At 44.6% G+C, this 20,055-nt stretch overlaps 1 protein-coding gene across 1 annotated transcript in view; it reads right to left on the bottom strand.

Moving 5' to 3' along the window:
• The window catches only part of LOC134355429 (glutathione S-transferase Mu 3-like), a 41,933-nt gene that overhangs the window by 9,783 nt on the left and 12,095 nt on the right, over nt 1–20,055 (bottom strand). Inside the window, exons 2-5 of the mRNA XM_063065294.1 lie at nt 18,369–18,444; nt 15,570–15,634; nt 12,824–12,905; nt 8,837–8,937 (exon numbers count right to left, since the gene is read on the bottom strand). Of these exons, the coding sequence (XP_062921364.1) occupies nt 8,837–8,937; nt 12,824–12,905; nt 15,570–15,634; nt 18,369–18,444 (324 nt within the window). The remainder of the gene's footprint in view (nt 1–8,836; nt 8,938–12,823; nt 12,906–15,569; nt 15,635–18,368; nt 18,445–20,055) is intronic.

Raw genomic sequence — 20,055 nt, 5'->3', positions numbered from 1 at the left:
AGATATTGGTCAAGGCCCCAGCAAACTCATCTATGGACTCTTCATTAGCCTGAAGTCTATCCCATCAGAGCCAGAGGACTTAGCCACTCCAAGAGACCCCACACTACCCTCTTCTTTATCATGAAATGTCGTAGCAAATTAGTACAGTCAACACGGATCTCCCCATCCTCCAGGTCCTTTTCATTGGTAAATACTAATGCAAAGTATTCATTCAGGACCTCACCCACAACCTCTGCCTCCAAGCACGTTTCCTTCATTATCCTCTAGTGGTCCTATCCACTCCCTATGCACGATGTACCTGCAATAAAATGCCTTGGAATTCTCTTTAATCCTACTTGCCATCAATCTTCTTGGCTTACCCAACCCCCTTACGGAGCACTTTCTGGTCTCTTCATAATCCTTAAGGGTTCTGTTTGAGTTTAGCTCCCTAAACCTTACATACTTTTTCTCTTTTCTTGATTAAATTCATAAGCTCTCTCGACATCCAAGGTTCTCTTACCTTGCCAGTACTGTTCTCCCTTCTTGCTGAAACAGACCTGTCCTGTACTCTGTGCAGTTGTTCTTTAATTACACTCCACGTGTCAGATGTGATCTGGCTTAAATATAGCCATTCCCAATTTATTCTCCCTAATTCATGCCCAATACTCTTGTAATTTGCCCCACTCCAATTTAAGACTCTCTTGCAAGGTTAATACTTATTCTTGTTTATAGCTACTTTAAAACCCAAGGAGTGGTAATTCCTTGTCCCCCAGTTGTTTGCCCACTGTAATGTTGTGTCATCTGGCCAGTCTCATCATGCAACACCAGGTCCAGTATGGCCCCTCATTGGATTATCTCAACATTGATTTAATATCCTCGCAACAAATTGTGTCTTTAGCAAAATGAAGGACGCAGTCTGCAATAGGCAAGTTGAAGTCACCCACTGCAACAACCCTGTCGTTTTTACAACTTTCCCTAATCTGCTCTCACATCAGTTCCATAATGTACTGGTGGCCATTGGTTTGGGGGGGGGGGGTTGGGTCTGTAGTACAACTCTATTCAGCATTTTAGTTCTTTTTGTAAGAAAAAGAGAAGATTTGTATCACTTGCTGCCCGATAACCAAGAACACTCTGGTCCGAACAGCACCAGCGAGGTGGTTGGGTTGGGAGTGTTTGTTTAACAGAGAAACATAGATATAGCACCATCTGCTAATAGCTCCAATCTGCTAATTAAATTTGCTGACGACACTACATTGATTGGCCTTAACTCAGATAATAACGAGGCAGCCTACAGAGAAGTCATCACCCTGACACCGTGGTGTCAAGAAAACAACCTCTCCCTCAATGTCACAATAACAATGGAGCTGGTTGTGGACTACAGGAGGAATGGAGACAGGCTAACCCCTATTGATGTGAATGGGTCTGGGGATGAGAGGGTGAACAGCTTCGGGTTCCTCGGCATACACATTACCGAGGACCTCTCTTAGTCTGTACATACTGGTTGAGTGGTGAAAAAGCACAACAACACCTCTTTCACCTCAGACGGTTGAAAAAGCTTGGCACAAGTCCCCAAATCCTAAGGACTACAGGGGCACAATTGAGAGCATCCTGACTGGCTGCATCACTGCCTGGTATGGGAGCTGTACTTCCCTCAATCACAGGACTCAGCAGAGAGTAGTGCGGACAGCCCAGACCATCTGTAGATGTGAACTTACCACTTTTCAGGACATTTACAGCAACAGGTGTGTAAAAAGGGCCCGAAGGATCATTGGGGACCCGAGTCACCCCGACCACAAACTGTTCCAGCTGCTACCATCCGGAAACAGTACCACAGCATTAAAGCCAGGACCAACAGGCTCCGTGTCAGCTTCTTCCACCAGGCCATCAGACTGATTAATTTACACTGATACAATTATATTTCTAAGCTATATTGACTGTTCTGTTGTATATCTTTGTACATATAGAAACTTGCAATAATTTGCACATTACACATTCAGATAAAGACATAATGTAAAGATTTTTACTCCCCATGTGTGTGTGAAGAATGCAAGAAATAAAGAAATAGTCAACTGGAGGAAACATTCTACTACCCAGCTAGGAAGTTTCAATTGCTATTTTATGGAACAACTCCTTGTAACAAAAAAATAAAAATTTTAAAAAATTCCTTGCAATGGCACCACCTTCTGGGGATACTAACAACTGCAAGTGTTACCATGGCATTAGCCAGTCCTCTCAATAGACCACAGAGACTCAAAAAAGTTTCTGCAGATGCTGGGAATCTTGAGCAACACAGAGGAAAGCCTTGGGAACTCAGCAGGTCAGGCCGCATCTGTGGAGGAAAACTATTGGTTGACCTTTCAGTCCTGATGAAGCATGCCAACCTGATAACATCTTCTGTTTATCTCCCTCCATTGATGCTACCTGACCTGCTGAGTTCCTCCAACATTTTGTGTGTTTCTCCATAGACCAAATACTCAGGGTCAAATAACTTGCACTTATACAGAAGGCTTCTCTCAAAACACAATACAAGAACTTTACTGGCAAAGAAGGAGTATTATACCACCAAGCAGCCAATAGGCTGGTTAAGATGAAAGTCCTGAGGGACATTCTTAGACAGTTATCAAATCAAATTTACTTTATTACTTGCATCCTTTATATATATGAAGGGTAAAAACCTTTACATTACATCCATCTACGTGTGCAATTTATAATAAATAGTATGTACAACAGGATAGTCAATACAACATAGAAATACAGTTGTATCAGCATGAATTAATCAGTCCAATGGCCTGGTGGAAGAAGCTATCCCGGAGCCTGTTGGTCCCGGCTTTAACACTGCGGTACCTTTTCCCGGATGGTAGCAGCTGGAATAGATTGTGATTGGGGTGACTTGGGTCCCCAGTGATCCCTCAGGCCCTTTTTACACACCTGTCTCTGTAAATGGCCTGAACAGTGGGAAGTTGACATCTACAGATGCACTGGGCTGTCCGCACATCTCTGTAGAGTCCTGTGATTGAGGGAAGTACAGTTCCCATACCAGGCAGTGATGCAGCCAGTCAGGATGATCTCAACTGTGCCCCTGTAGAAACTTCTTAGGATTTGGGCGCCCATGCCAAACATCTTCATACTTTATTGTCGCCAAACAATTGATACTACAGCGTACAATCATCACAGCAATATTTGATTCTGCGCTTCCCGCTCCCTGGAGTACAAATCGATCATAAATATTAAAAATTAAAGTTATAAATCATAAACAGAAAAGGGAAAGTAAGGTAGTGCAAAAAAACCGGGAGGAAGGTCTGGATATTTGGAGGGTACGGCCCAGATCCAGGTCAGGATCCGCTCAGCAGTCTTATCACAGTTGGAAAGAAGCTGTTCCCAAATCTGGCCGTACGAGTCTTAAAACTCCTGAGCCTTCTTCTGGGGGGAAGAGGGATGAAAAGTGTGTTGGCTGGGTAGGTCATGTCCTTGATTATCCTGGCAGCACTGCTCCGACAGCGTGCGGTGTAAAGTGAGTCCAAGGACGGAAGATTGGTTTGTGTGATGTGCTGGGCTGTACTCACGATCTTCTGCAGCTTCTTCTGGTCTTGGACAGGGCAACTTCCACACCAGGTTGTGATGTACCCTAGAAGAATGCTTTCTACGGTGCATCTATAAAAATTAGTGAGGGTTTTAGGGGACAGGCCAAATTTCCTGAGCTTTCTCAGGAAGTAAAGGCACTGGTGGGCCTTCTGGGCAGTGAACTCTGTTTGGTTGGACCAAGTCAGGTCATTTGTGATATTGACCCCGAGGAACTTAAAGCTTTTGACCTGTTCCACTTGCACACCACCGATCTTCAACTGTCTGAGGTGAAAGAGGCTGTTGTGCTTTTTTCACCACACAGCCAGTTATGTACAGGCAACACAAGATCCTCAGTGATGTGCATGCCGAGGAACTTAAAGCTGTTCACCTCTCAACCCCAGCTCCACTGATGTCAATAGGGGTTGGCCTGTCTCCATTCCTCCTGTAGTCCACAAGAAGCTCCTTTGTTATTGCGGTAACCAGGACATTTCATAGAATTTAAATAATCAATGGCATCATGACTATATAAAAAAAAACTTGCAAGTCCATAGCCTCTCCCAAACACTGTGATAAACTATCGGACAGCAGTGAATGATCAACCAACAACAGTGAAGATTATGGTGTAGGGGAACAATAATCCAGTTCTAACAACCCAGATCCCCTTTCCTTCACAGCAGCAAATAGATTTGGCTCTTATATCCTGTAGATGCTGCTTCAGGAGTACATTTGACTTCTCTGGTACTTAAAGACATGAAACAAAACATACAACACTAAGCACAGCATAGGCCCTTAAGCCTATTAAGTTGCATTTACCATTTAACCTATTCCAAGATGAAATCAACCCGTCTATAAAAAAACGTTATAAATCTGATTCTCTCTCTCTCTCACACACGATATAAAAGCTATGCCTTTTAGTGTTCTACCCTGGGGGGGAGAAAAGGTTCTGTCTACCCTTTATCTGCCTCTCATAATTGTCCAAATCCATTGATGAGTGTTGGCTCTTTAGTCTACCCAAGGGTGTTGCTTAGCAACCAGTGTACTTGAGAAAGTACGAGTAATTTTCTGCATTACAATTCATTTATACTAAAACAAGTTAGGACAGAGTATAGAACAGTACAGTTCAGTACAGGCCCTTAGCCCAATGATGTTGTGTTGACCACTTAACCAACTCCGTGATCAATATAACCCTTCCCTCCCACACTGCCCTCAATTTTTCTTTCATCCAAGTGCCTATCTAAGAATCTCTGAAATCTCCCTAATATATCTGCCTCTACCGCCACCCCGGCTGTAACTTCCAAGCGTAAACCACCCTCTGTATATTTAAAATACCTGCCTCAGTCATCTCCCCCTATGCATTCCTCCAATCACCTTGAAGTCCGACATTTCCACCCCGGGAAAAAGTCTCTGACTCTCCACTATCTAGGCCTCTTTATCATGAACACCACTGCCTCAGAAGGCAGAGGAGGCCAATTCTCTGGATTCTTTCAAGAAAGAGTTAGATAGAGCTCGTAAAGATAGCGGAGTGAAGGGATACGGGGAGAAGGCAGGAAAAGGGTACTGATTGTGGATGATCAGCCATGATCACAGTGAATGGTAGTGCTGGCTCAAAGGGCTGAATGGCCTGCTCCTGCACCTATTGTCCATTGTCTATCAAGTCACCTCTCATTCTCCTTCATTCCAATGAAAATAGCCCTTGCTCACTTAACCTTTCCCTCAAACTAGTTAAATTTAGGCTACTAATTGCCCATATTATAGAATTTAGAAAAACAATTATCATTATAAAGAATCCAATTTCTTTTCTCCCCCTTTCAGTACCAACTCCATCTTGTTCCCCTTTTTAGTTTTTTTTTATCCTGGACCTGATGGGTTAAGGCAGGGGTTCCCAATTTTTTTTTATATGCCATGGACCCCTACCATTAACGGAGGGATCCGTGAATCCCAGGTTGGGATCCTCTGGGTCCCAAAAGCTGGTGGCCCTTTGTCACTATAAGGACCTTGAAGAGTGCCACCTACTGTTGCAACTGGTACTGCAGGATAAAGTGAAGATGCCCCTCAGAGGAACTCAGTTGTTCAGGCAGCATCTGTGGAAGGAAAGAACCCCAATGTAGGTTTTCAAACCGAAACACCAGTGGTTCCTTTCTTCAACAGATGCTGCTTGAGCCACTGAATTCTACCAGTTCGCTTGTTACTCCTGTGTCTCCATGCCTTTTAGAGGCCGGGGCTGGATTAGGGCCTTTCTCTCACTGCCAACACACAGCCACTAACACTGCAAAACCCCAGGACCACACAAGCCCGAGAACTGCTACCAAACGCAGCCAAACAGAATTTCACAATCAAACCTTGTCAAATACAAACTTCTAGTCAACACACACATAATGCTGGAGGACCTCAGCAGGTCAGGCAGCATCTACGGAAGGGTCGACAGGACCCTTCGGGTCTCAGCCTGGAATGTGGACTGTACTCTTTCCCATAGATGCTGTCTGGCCTGCTGAGTTCCCCCAGCATTGTGTGTGTATTGCTGTGTGCGCTCCTCTGGGTTTCCAGCACCTGCAGAAACTCCTGTGTTTATGATCAATTAGTCAATTCCTGTCTAATGCCGAATTAGAAACCTCAATCCCCATTGAATTTCACATGCTTGGATAAAGAGGATCAATTTATAGGATCACTGCAAATGAGGCATTTTAAACCACAGCTCCTTCAAAGGCCCAGCACTTTTCCCAAGCCCTATTTAAAACAAACTCTTCTAATTGCACTTATCATACAAGGGTCATTCAAAAGCAACAATGTCCAAAATTGAAAACTTAATTACTTTTGAGTGCGGAAGAATCGTCCACGGAACAACCCTCATTATTAAGGGTCCTTATTTCCCACTCACAACGTTGCCTGATTGGAAGGACTATGCAGCATCCACACCAGGACCACCAGATTCAAAGACAATTACTTTCACCAAGGTCAGAGTTCTCCCGCCACCCTACCAGGGAGAGGGTTCCGTGTCCTCACCTATCACCCCACCAGCCTCCGCGTCCAGCCTATAATTCTCCGAAACGTCCGCCACATCCAGCGGGATCCCAACACCAAGCACATCTTTCCCTCTTCCCACTTTCTGCAGTATCACTCCCGACGTGACTCCCTTGTCCATTCGTCCCTCCCCACTGATCTCCCTCCTGGCACTTATCCTTTCAAGTGGAACAAGAGCCACACCTGCCCCCACACCTCCTCCCTAACACCCAAGGCCCTAAACAGTCCTTCCAGGTGAGGCGACACTTCACCTGCAAACCTGTTGGGGTCATTTACTGTGTTCGATGCTCCTGGTGTGGCCTCCTGGACATCGGTAAGACCCAGTATAGATTGGGAGACTGCCTCGCTGAGCGACTATGCTCCGTCTGCCAGAACAAGTGGGATCTCCCAGTAGCCACCCACTTCCCATTCCAATACGTCCAATCGATGGCCTCCTCCACTATCGTGATGAGGCAACACTTAGGCTGGAGGAACGACACCTTGTATTCCATTTGGGTTGCCTCCAACCTGATGGCACGGACATCGATCTCTTAAACTTCTGGTAATGATCCCCCCCCCCCCCCCAACCCTACCCTTCTCCAGTTCCCATTCCCTTTTCCCTCTCTCACCAATCAACTTCCCAGCTCTTTACTTCCTCCCTCCCCTCCAGGTTTCACCTATCACCTCCTGGTGGTTCTCTCTCCCCTCCCTCCCACCTTTTAAATCTACTCCTCAGCTTTTTCTCCTCCAGTCCTGCCAAAAGGTTTCAGCCTGAAACATCAACCGTACTTTTTTTTTCTCCTCCCCCCATAGATGCTGCCTGGCCTGCTGAGTTTGTGTGGGTTACCTTCACCAAGCAGCAAGGCTGATCAACACCTCCACCCGTTAACCCACCCCCCACCACCACTTTCTCATTTCCTGTCGTTCACCTTATGTACAGATTCTCCTGTGTCACGTACAGCGGATTCTGGTTAATTGGGCCATTTGTTAATCAGGACAGCTGCTTATTTGGAACAATCGTTAAAGAACAAAAACAGAAAATAGCTGGGATTCCCTTTTCTTTATTTGGGACTCTACCACTTGCCTCAATTAGGCTACCCTGTTGCTGAACATTTCCTAACCAGCTTCAGTAGTGGCCCTGAGACACTGCACTGTGCTTGGAGCCAAGTTTTTTTTAAATAACTGTTTATGTGTTTGTGTTAAGAAAGCAGCATTTTTATTGCTGATAGTTGGCAAGTAATAAACAGCAAGACAATTCAGAGCAGTTCTGCTCACCGCAGTCTCAAGCATTCAGGCTTGGAGGTGCCAGAAATGGCTGGGAGCGAAAATGAAACACTTTCGCTACTTCAACAAGTTAGAAAAGAACTACAAAGAATTTAAAAGTATCAGCAATAATCTTGACTGTTACAATTAAAATGAAGATTTGGAGGATGCAATTGTCAAAAGCATTGTTTGAAGACAGTCCATTATCTTCACTGATTCTATTCAGTCAATCAAAAGAACAAGTCAGTGTGTACAAAATGAATTCTTCTGTCGATAACTATGAGGATCTAATACTCATGATTTATGTAGTACTGTGGTAGTTTTGGGAGCATTCTAATTTGTTCTGTATTTCACTGAAATTGACAGGAAGATGTTGTTTCCTGCTTGGCATTGCTGCCGGCAGCAGCCTCCCGAGGCCGGCAGCAGCCTCCCGAGGCCGGCCGCACCCCCCGGCAGCGGCCCCCGAGGCTGGCCGCACCCCCCGGGGCCAGCAGCGCCCCTGAGGTTGGCTGCAGGATTCTCAACCAGGGACCACCACTCATTGATGTTTCAATCCCTTGGCCATGCTACATTTTCATTTAAATACATCATTTGTTACTTAGTTTAAAAGGTATTTTTTTTCTTTAAAAAAAAAAGGACAAACTGCTGTTTAACTATTTCCATAAAACTTTGCCTATTGGATCACCCGCTTAATTGGGCCAAAATGACCTGGTCACAATGTGTCCCAATTAACCAGAATCCACTGTATTATATTTATTTTTTATTACTGTATTCTTTATCTTATTGTCCTGCATCTGATCCAGAGTAACAATTATTTCATTTTCCTTTACACTTGTGTACTGGAAATGACATTAAACAACCTTGAGTCTTGAAACAGGACACATTCCTGATTCAAAAGCCAGCATGGTAAAGTTTTTCGCCATAGCACAGCCTTAAACTTTTGAAGGCACGCATTTAATACAATTGAGCTTCCCCTTCTGCCCTACGAAAACAAAACAGCAGTGTATTGACTTATCAGCACCGGTGCCGGACTCACATAGTCAGGGTTGTAACACAATCGAACAATAGCCATGCGGAAATCCATCGCTTGGTTTTCCATCAGATCGACACGAACTTTCTCTGCGTCAGTCTCACCAACTGCACAAAAGAATACAGACATTTAGATCCAAGTGAAAGAATGCCAGGAGTTCACACCAGACTGCACCAAAGACAGGTCCTCACCAGCTTACATTCATCCAGGAAGGTTGTTTCTCAGTGGGGGAGTCCTGGAACAGAGGACACAACCTCGAAATTCAAGGTGTCCCTGGATAATAAATCAAACAAGATGGAATGGTGGAGCAGACTCAATGGGCCGAAGAGCCCAATTCTACTCCTACGACTTACGGATCCCTTGGAAACTTAGCGGTATGGATTCAAAACTGGCTAGCCCACAGAAGGCAGAGGGCAGCAGTAGACGGTGTGTATTCAGACTGGAGGTCAGGAATGTATTCTGGGACCCCTGCTCTATAAAGGACTTGGGTAAGGAACTGGAAAGTAGGTTAGTGAGCTTTCAGGAGAGCTTGCTGGTGTTGTAGATAGTGTAGAAGGTAGGCTACAATGGGACACTGATAAGATGCAAAGCTGGGCTGAGAGGTTCAGAGGCAGAGCTGAGTGACGATGGCACTAAACGGCGACTCCTTTGCGTGCATTGTCGGAAACAGCCGTATTTCTATCTTTGATATTTTTTTTTCTCCTCTTTCAAGGTTCTTTTGAAGCCCCTGACCTGGAGTTACACTCTGACTTCAGTTCTTTGCGGGAATGGGACCCGCTCTCAGGGTCTCACAACTGGCCGCTTTCGAAATGCCAAAGTCACGGCCTAGAAGACTAACGCGCCTTCAGGGCAATGGATTTTCGTGGGTCTGGAGGTGGGTGGATTCAAGGCTGGTGCTGCTGCAGGCGACTGATGCATTGTGGGAGAACAAGGAAGATCGGAAACAGTGGGTTTGCTGCTGGCCATGTGCCCAGAGGCACAGAGCCCGGAAAAAGTGACGCAACAGGCTTTAACACCATAAATCAGTGAGTTGTTTTGTTACGTCTCCCCTCTCACTGAAATGGGTACAACTCTTTTTCCCTAATAGGGGGAGGGAGAGTCTGCGGTACTAAAAGCCTGTGTCTTTACTGATGTTTTGCTGCACGCTTGAGTGCTCGTGGGGGGTGCCAATGCTTTTTATGCTGGTGGGGGTGGGGGGGGAATCGTTGCTTTGTTGCTGCTTATGCGTGGGTGGGGGGAGCTGGGGGGACTTTGGGGTTCTAACACTTTTTGGACACTCCTCTGTTTTCGTGGATGTTTGCGAAGTAAAAGAATTTCACGATGTATATTGTATATTAAATTAAATGTACTATTTGAAACCTATTGAACTATATTTGGCACTTCAGTCAGGAAGTGTGTAGCAAAATATGTCGCATGGTCAAACTTGAAGGTAGAGTACAAGGTTAATGACAGGACTTGCAGCAGTGTGGAGGAGCAGAGGAACCCTGGAATTTATAGATCTCTTCAGAGCTAAGGCAACTGAGTGGTTAAGGTGAATCGTGTGTTGATCTTTGTCAGTCAGGGTATTGAGTTGAAGACCCAGGACGTAACGTTGCAGCTCTGTAAAACCCTGATGAAACCACACCTGGAATATTCTGTTCAATTCTGATCACTCCGTTATAGGAAAGATGTGAAAGCTTTAGAGAGGGTGCAGGGGAGATAGACCAAGATGCTGTCTGATTTAATAGAACAAGTCTTATGTAGAAAGGTTGAGCGAGCTAGGGCTTTTCTCTTTGCAGCGAAAGAGGGCGAGAGACGACTTGAAAGACATGCACAAGATTTTAAGGCATAGACAAAGTGGACAGACATCGCCTTCTTCCCAGGATGGCAAGTGCCTGGGCTGCATTGTTGGGGTGTTGTTTGAGGCTGTTACCTATACAAAGGTACCTCTGAGTATAGTAATGATGATTTCTTACCAATTAGGAAATAGTGGACTTTACTATAATGAGGAAAAAACTGAATAGATATGTAACAAAGTAGTGGAAAGTAGATTAATGATGATTAAGCACTGGATATAATGAAAGAGTGGTGGAATGTCAATTAATGAGGATTAAACATAAATGGGTGTAATGAGAGACATCTCTACCAAAGAAGCTGTAAACCGCTCCTTCCTTACACTATCCTGCAGGTCACCAACAGGCAAGGTGCCCAGCCCCACCCTGATCAGGGTCACGTGAAGCCACTGGAGCAGATGGGGGATGAGCAACCGGTTGTACGAGTCCTGCTTATGCGACTTCTGATGCCAGGCAGACAACCTCTGAAGAGTATTGATATTGGCTGGGGTCACCCATCTTGTAAAGACACTGCTCAGAAGGTGGCAATTCAAACCAGTTCCATAGTCATAGGACCATGACTGACCATGTCATATGATGATGATAATGATGTAATGAAATAGGGGAATGGTTGGGTTCAGTTATTCCCTGATCTTGGAAATCTGCTTGCAAATGTATTGCCAAGATCGGAAACAACTTCAGCCGACCATCAACCACCTGAGCTACACACTTTCCGAGTTATTTCCAGATTGGGGAATTCCTATTAACGAGGATGAAGCAACGAGATAGAGGACTCATCGATAGGTCCATGGATGAAAGAAATTGGAGGGTAATGGGCTGTGTCAGAGGGAGGGGCATGGAACTCTGCCGAAACCTGGAGAGGACCTGTACAATGATTACCTCAGGGAGGGCTGGGGAGGAGTGGCGAGCAGCACCTTGTCCATACCCAACTACTCCAGGCGGTGGCAGTAGTGAGCCAGTTTCTTGAACCACTGCGGTTCTTCTGTACCGTTCTTTAAAAGAAAAAGCTCCTCATCCTTGGAACATCGAAGATTGAGAGGAGATTTGACAGGGATATACAAAATTATGAGAGGTATAGATCGAGTAAATGCAAACAGGCTTTTTCCACTGAGTTGGGTGGGACTACAACCAGGTCGTGGGTAAAGAGTGAAAGGTGAAAAATTTAAAGGGGAAACTTCTTCACTCAGAGGGTCATAAGAGTGTGGAACGAGCTGGCAACACAACTGGTGCATGCAAGCTTGTTTTCAATGTTTAAGTTTCAATAGGTAAATGGATAGTAGGGGTATGAGAGTTATTGTGCCAGTGCAGCTCGATAGGAGTAGGCAGTTTAAATGTTTCGGCATGTCATGAACTAGATGGGCTGAAGGGCACGTTTCTGTGCTGTACTTTCCCATGACTATTTATTATTGGTGTTAAAAGGGGGAAGGGGTAGGTCATGAAGCAGTGGTTGTCACACTGTGCAGCTCCTCTACAGAACTCCATATTCCAACAGAGATTTTCCACTTATTTTCTTCATTATACAAATACAACCTACTCCAGAAGTGGACTAAAATCACGCTCTGCTTTCGCCCAACTTCAAAGTAAGCACGTGTGTTCATAAGGGTAGTAAAATTAAAATTTATAAGGACATTGCCAGGACTTGAAGAAGACCTGAGTTATAGGGAATGGCTGAACAGGTTAGAACTTGACTCCCTGGCGTGTAGGAGAATGAGAGATTTGATAGAGGTATACAAAACTATGACAGGGATAGGGAGGCTTTTCCATTGAGGTTGGGCGAGACTAGAACTAGAGATCACAGTGGAAGGGTGAAAGCTGAATCACTTAAGGGGAACCTGAGGGGGAATGTCTTTACTCTAAGGGTGGTGACAGTGTGGAACGAGATGCCAATGGAAGTGGAAGATGCAGGTATGATTTTAACATTTAAGAGAAGTTTAAATAAGTTCATCAATGGGAGGGCTTAGGTCCGGGTTGATGTAACTATAGAGAATAACAGTTCAGCACAGACTAGAGGGGCTGAAAGGCCCACTTCTGTTCTGTAGTGCTCTACAACTCTAATAAGTGAGCGCTCAGAGGGATTTGAATTAGGGTGAATCCCAATTTGAGCTATTAGAACAGTGATCAGACAGCAAGTGTTTGAGATTGCCAAGGAGACCGATTTTACCAAGATTGTGTTTCCTCGCAATGTACCGCAGGATGGCGTTACTCTGCGTGATCTTTGTTTCTCCATCGATCAAATAAGGAAGCTGAAAAGAGAAGCACACAAGGTCAGAATGGGTTCAGAATGTGTACAGCAAAGCATGTGACACTTTACTCAATTTTACTGTGCCATTGCTCGGGCATGCTCAGAATCAGGTTCAGTAGCACTGCCACGTCATGAAAATTGATATTTTGCAGCAGTACATTGCAATACATAAAATACTATCAATTACCACACACACACACAGTACTGTGCAAAAGTCTTTGCCACAAGGAAATAGCTAGGGTGCTTAAGAGTTTTGCACAGTACTGTAGTAATTTTATGTATTCCACTGTACCGCTGCCACACAAAAAAACATTTCATGACATGTGAATGATGATAAAACTAATTCTGCTATGGGTCTCTGTTGTGGACTGGAAGTGGAAAGGGGGGCAGGGACAGGCGAAGGAGCGGAAAGCATCAGAGACACAACTGTAATGATTCAATAAACCAATTGCTTAGAATCAAATGATCTTGCCTGGCATCTTAGGGCTGGGTGTGTTTGCACCAAAGTCACCCTCCACCCCAGCACTCCTTCTCTGCCACCTGTCCCACACCCTTCACGCGGCACTCTACCCTCGCTCCCAACGAATTTATAAATTGGTTCTTCACTCCATGTCGACAAATACAGTATCGTGCAAAAGTCTTAGGGACCCTAGCTATACAAGACTTTTGCATAGTACTGTAGGCACTGTACATCCATATATACCATATAGTATACACACCACACTAGTATTGCAAAAAAAGAGCAAAAATGGTGACGTAACGCTCATAGACCATTCAGAAATCTGATGTTAGTGGAGAAGAAGCTGTTCCCAAAATGCTGAGTGTGTGTTTTCAGGCTCCTGTACCTCCTTGCTGATGGTAGCAATAAGAAAAGGGCACGTCCAAGATGGTCTTGGTCCTTATTGATGGATTCTGTCTTCTTGAGATACTACCTATCAAAGATGCCCTCAGTGATGCGGAGGCTGGTGCCCATGATAGAGCTGGCTAAGTTTACAACCCTCTGTAGCTTTTTCCGGGTCCTGTGCACTGGCACCTCCCTACCACACAGTAATGCAACCACCGTTCACCATTCCTTCATGGCGGGGAGGCTAGTGCCCATGGTTGAGATGGCTGAGTTAACAGTCTGTCTGTTTGAGCACACTAACAATCCACAAAACTCAGCTACCAGTGTTTCAAGCTCTGAACTTCTCGTCCCATGTCTCTCCTCAAACCTGCCTCGTTTGCCCAGCTTCTAGAGAGCAGATGGCAGAGATACCCTCTGATTTCATGTAAGCTGCCATAAAATACTTTGGTACACCTGCAGCATAGTCTCAGAGTGCATCCTACACAATCGGGAAAGCACGCCAATGCTTCTCATCTTCTGAGGCTGAAGAGAGCTAGACTATGCACCTCAGTACTCATGCCCGTCTACAGCTGCACAGTAGAGAGCATCATAACATGCTGCATCACTGTGTGGTAAAGAAACTACACTGTCACGGACAGGAGGGCTCTACAATGTGGAGTCAAAACTGCTGAACACATCACCAGCACCAGACTACCTGCCACCAGGAACATACAAGCAGGAAGGTGCTGCAAATGGGCCAGGAACAGAATGAGGATTCCACCCACCCGCTCACGGACTGTTTGTCCCATTCCCATCAAGCTAAGCAGCATCCACACCAGGACCACCAGACTCAAAAACAGTTACTTCCCTTGGGCCGTCAACACCTTTTTGAGTGATTTTCCTCAGGATGCCACCCACCACTACATCGACATCACCTAGCACCACTTTATGTGCATACCATATATATATACTGATGGTATACACACACACATATATACATACACACACACATACACACTTCCCCATTATAGCAAACATCCTGTCCACATCCACTCTACTTGCACCTTTCAATATTTGATAGGTATCAATGGGATTCCCCTTCATTCTTCTAAACTCCAGCAAGTACAGGCCCAGAGACAAACATTCCTCAAATGTTAACCCTTTCATTCCTGGGATCATTCATGTAAACCTCCTCCAACGCCAGCACATCCCTCCTTAGATAAGGGGTTCAAATCAGCTCACCAATTCTCCAGATGCAGTCTAATACCCTAAAATGCCTCAGCTTGACTAGAAGATTTATTCCACCACTGTGTAACGTTTTAAAGTAAAAGTGTGCCTGGATATTAAATAAGAGTATAGTTGTCCAGAAAATTCACCAGAGCAGCACCACGGTGCATCGCTAAATCCAGTGCGGTGACGAGCAACATACAATGGACAAAACTGATTTCAACAAATGGTGCAAAGATAAAATTATAATTTTTTAAAATCCAATCAAGTTTATGCAAGGAAGCTTGAAGAAGTTTAGACTGAGATTGATTTAGTTATCACATGTGAAATGGGTTGTTTGTGTTATCCAACACAACCCAAGGCTGTTCAGGGGGAAGAGGGCAGCCCGCCAGGTGTCACCACCTATTCTGGTAACAGAGCATCTCCACAATGTTCAGCAGAACAACACAAGCAGCAACGACAATAACACAACACGAGAGACAAAACAACAACGTTAAAAAAAGACGCTTCCTTTCCCCCCGATCTGCCCACTCACACAGTCCTCAACCCCAGGACGGACCTCCAGCGTCCAAGGTACAAAAGACGATGAAGGTGGGGACGGGTGTCGTCACTTACGTTCGGGAAGTCAAGTCCGAGCTTCGTCTTTACATTAAGCCAGGTGCTCTTGTCGTAATTTGGAGCTTGGAGAAAAAGATAGACATTGTCATGTTTCCAAAAATGTATTACAAACCATTGTCCAAGTAACTGAGCAAGTCAAACAGAGGAAAAAGGAAACAACATTTATACTAAAAATTGCACTTCTGAATTGGAAAGATGCACAAATAATACCCCGCTGCTCTTCTCCTCTCCCAGGTTTCAAAGGCAGCAAGGTGGTCATGGAGGTAATGTTTGCACGCAGTGGTAGGCACCTCCTCTGCCTAATAAAGTGGCCATTGAGTGCATGCTCATAGTCTTCTGCAGCTACAGGTTCAAGGTTTGACCTGTTGTGCATTTACAAATACTCTTATGCACACCACTGTTGTAACGCATGGTTACGAGTTTCTGCTGCCTTCCTGTCAGCTTGAAACACCGTCCATTCTCCTCTGATGCCTCTCACTAACAAGACACTTCAGCCCACAGAACTGTCGCTCACTGTTTTTATTTTGCACCACTCTCTGTAACCTCTGGAGACCGTTGTGCATGAAAAATCCAAGATCAAGATCAGTAACTTCTGAAAGACTCAAAACACCCCAGCTGGCACCAATCATTCCACTGTCACGGCTTTGTGCATGGCAGGTCATGTCTGACCAATCTTATAAGTTTGGAGGATGTTACCAGAAAAGTTGCTGAAGGCAAACAGTGAATGTTGTGTATATGGACTCCACCAAGGCAATTGACAAGGTCCACTTGGAAGATTGGCCAAGAGGGTTCAGTCACTTGGTGCTCAGAATGAGGTAGTAAATTGGATTAGACATTGGCTTCGCAGAAGAAGCCACCTCTACAACTGGAGGCCCATGACTAGTAGTGTGCCGTGGGGACTGATGCTATTCGTTCTTACTTGTCATCTATATCAATGATCTGGATGATAATGTGGTCAACTGGATCAGCAAATTTGCAGATGACACCAAGAGGGGGTGTGGTGGACAGCAAGGAAGCCTATCAAGGCTTGCAGGGGAATCTGGATCAGCTGGGAAAAGGGCTGAAAAATGGCAGATGGAATTTAATGCAGACAAGTGTGAGATGACGCACTTTGGTAGGACCAACCAGGAGAGGTCTTACACAGTGAACGGTAGGACACCGAGGAGTGCGGTAGAACAAAAGGGTCTGGGAATATAGATCCGTAATCTTTTGGAATTTTAGAGGATGCTGCCGGGACTAGGGGACCCAGTTATAACAAAAGATCGAATAGGTTAGGACTTTATTTCCTAGAACATAAAAGATTGAGAGGAGATTTGATAGAGGTATATAAAATTATGAGGGATATAGATAGGGTAAATGCAAGCAGACTTTTTCCCACTGAGATTGGGTGAGAGCACAAGTAGAAGTTCTAGGTTACGGGAGAAAGGTGAAGTGTTTAAAGGGAACATGAGGCACAGAGGATGGCGAGATCGTAGAACGAACTGCCAGCGTAAGTGGTGAATGCAATTACGAAGTCAATTAAGAGAAGTTTAGTTAGGCAGGTGGATGGGAAGGGTATGGAGGGCTATGGTCCGGTTGCGGACCGATGGGACTAGGCATTTTAAATACTTCAGCACAGAATGGTTAGGCTGAAGGGCCCGTTTCTGTACTGTGGTGTTCTACGGCTCTAACATCACTTAGGTCATATTTCTTCCACTTTCTGATGTTTGTCTGAACAATAACTGACTGTTATTAATGTGTGCATATTTAGTTGATTAGATATTTGCATTTACCAGCCTAATAAAGTGGACATGGAGTGTATAACACTGGATGTGCAATACCATTAGTATAATTTATATTGAAGTTCCTGTGGAAACAGACAACATTTTAAAATTTTAAGCAGTCAATTTCTGCACCACTGTTGGCTTGTGAGATTGGTGCAAGCTGACGAAGATTGGGAGATTGCTTTGTCGAGCACCTCAACTCCATCGACAAATAGCAGAATTTCTCAGTAGCCAACCATTTCAATTCCTATTCCCATTCCCGTTCCAACAAGTCCGTCCATAGCCTCCTCCTCTGCCGCAATGAGGACACTCTCAGGATGGAGGAGCCACACCTCATATTCCATCTGGGTAGCCTCCAAACTGATGGTCTGAACATCGATTTCTCCAACTTCCAGTTACATTTTTCCTTTTCCTTCCCTCTTCATTTCCCCACTCAGGCCCCTCATCTCTTCTACTCATCTGCCTGGCATCTCTCCCAGAAAAACCTCTGCTTCCTCTCTGCCATGATCCACTCTATCAGATTACTTCTTCAGCCCTTTCCCACCTCCCAACTTCTTGCTTCAACCCCCTCCCTCACCAACCTGGTTTTTCTCATCACCTTTTAGCTTGCCCTCCTTCCCCTCCCTCCACATTTTAGTTCTGGAGTCTTCCCCTTTCCTTTCCAGTCCTGATGAAAGGTCTTGGCCTGAAACGTCAACTGTTTGTTTATTTCCATTGATGCTACCTGACCTGCTGAGTTCCTCCAGCATTTTGTGTGTGGTACTTTGGAGTATTGGGGGGGTGGGGGGGGGGCACGGAGAAGAAGTTAACAGAAAAAATAAAATGGGATTAATGTAAATGGGTGCTCAATACCTGGGATTGGCTCATTGGGCAGTTTCTTTGCTGCAACACTCTACAAGAAACCAAAACCTAGTGGCTGAAAAAGCTACACAAATGAGTCCCGAAACATTTTAGTTATCGTTAAGCAGAAATCCGATTGCAGTCAGTCTCCCTCTCCCCATCCCCCCTCACACATATAGGCACACACACTTACCATCTCCACAGGAATAGAGCTTCTCTTCATAAGCTGTCCCGGTATATTCCAAGAGCAAGCGGATTGGATGAGCCAGCTGTGACAGATTCAGAACATGTCATTAATTGTAATGGCTAACAGGAGAGGACATACTTTTAAGATCATTAGATGATTAGGAGGGATGTCAGAGGTAGTTACGTTTGCAAAAATGCACTCTCGGGAGTGGTGATAGAGGCGGGCACATTAGAGACATAGAAGAAATTCTTAGTTAAGCACATGGCTGGAAGAAAACTGGAGGGTTATGTATGAGGGAAGGGTTAAATTGATCTTGGAGAAGGTTTAAAGGTCAGCACAACATTTTGGTCTAAAGGGACTGCATTGTGTTGTATGTTTTGTTACAAAAAGGTTGTAATGTAGAAAATTACTCAACTTTAGTGACTCTTTTTGGTTGAGCCTCACACTTAGAGCTGTCACCCATTAGCTCATTAATAAAATTATGAAAGGTATACAATGCTGTGCAAAAGTCTAGGTATTTCCCCCGGGATCAATAAAGTATGTCTATGACTATGTATATATGTCTAGGGTGCCTAAGACTTTTGCACAGTACTGTGGTAATTCTATGTATCGCAGTGAACCGCTGCACAAAAAAAACCATCATGACACACGTGAGTGATGATGAACCTGATTCTGATGTGGGTCTCTATTGTGGACTGAGAGTGGGAAGGGGGCAGAGAGAGTGGAATCTGTTCAGAAAAGGGGAAGGGACAGGGGAAAAGAGAGGGAAAGACCAGAGAGACATTCTGTAATGATCAACAAACCAATTGTTTTGAGTCAAATGACCTTGCCTGCTCAGGGCTGAGGGTGTCTGCACCCACACCACCATTTTCCCATGGTACACCTCTGTCACCTGTCCCCACACCCCTCTTGTGGTGTCCCACCTGCACCATTCCCAACATCCTTTGCTCCAACCCCATTTAAAACTCACCCTCTGCTATATATTTATGTAACAGCTAGGTTTTGCTGTGAAGAGGTTTGCTATACTGTGTGGTAACTCCAGAGGTATCTAGGTAGGTGTCAGTACTGTTTGCACTTGTGAGTTTGCCTTCGAACTGAGGGCAAGGCATTTTAATCCACAATGCTTGTTGACAACTATGCCAAATTAAAACTAAACGGTCTGCCTGCCAATGTTTCAAATCTGTCCATTCCCCGCAAATTCATGTACCCATGTAAGTGCTTTTAAATGCCACTATTGTACAATATCTGCTTCCACCACAGTCTCTTGCAGTGCTTACAGGCATTTGCGACTCCGTTTAGAAACAGCTGATATAAGTCTCACTTAAACTTTACGCCTCAATTTAAAGCTGTGGCCTATAGGATTCTATCCTGAAGAATAAAGATTCTGACTCTCCACCCATCTACAGTACTGTGTAAGGCAGGGGTCCCCAACTTTTTTTATTTATATATTTATATATATTTTTTTTATTATATAAAATATGTATTTATTTATTTATTTATTTATTTATATAGTCAGTCGACGTTTTGGGCCGAGACCCTTCTTCAGGACAACTGTTTACTCTTTTTCACAGATGCTGCCTGGCCTGCTAAGTTCTTCTAGCACTTTGTGTGTGTTGCTTTATTTCTATGTAACCTTTTGTTCTTTTCCCCTCATTTGTTTGATTTGATTGTATTTCTCTGTTCTACAGTAAAT

Source organism: Mobula hypostoma, chromosome 13 (assembly GCF_963921235.1).
Source record: "Mobula hypostoma chromosome 13, sMobHyp1.1, whole genome shotgun sequence".
NCBI classification, from domain to species: Eukaryota; Metazoa; Chordata; class Chondrichthyes; order Myliobatiformes; family Myliobatidae; genus Mobula; species Mobula hypostoma.
Note: the sequence above shows the minus strand (reverse complement) of the source record. Positions and strands in the feature narration are given on the sequence as shown.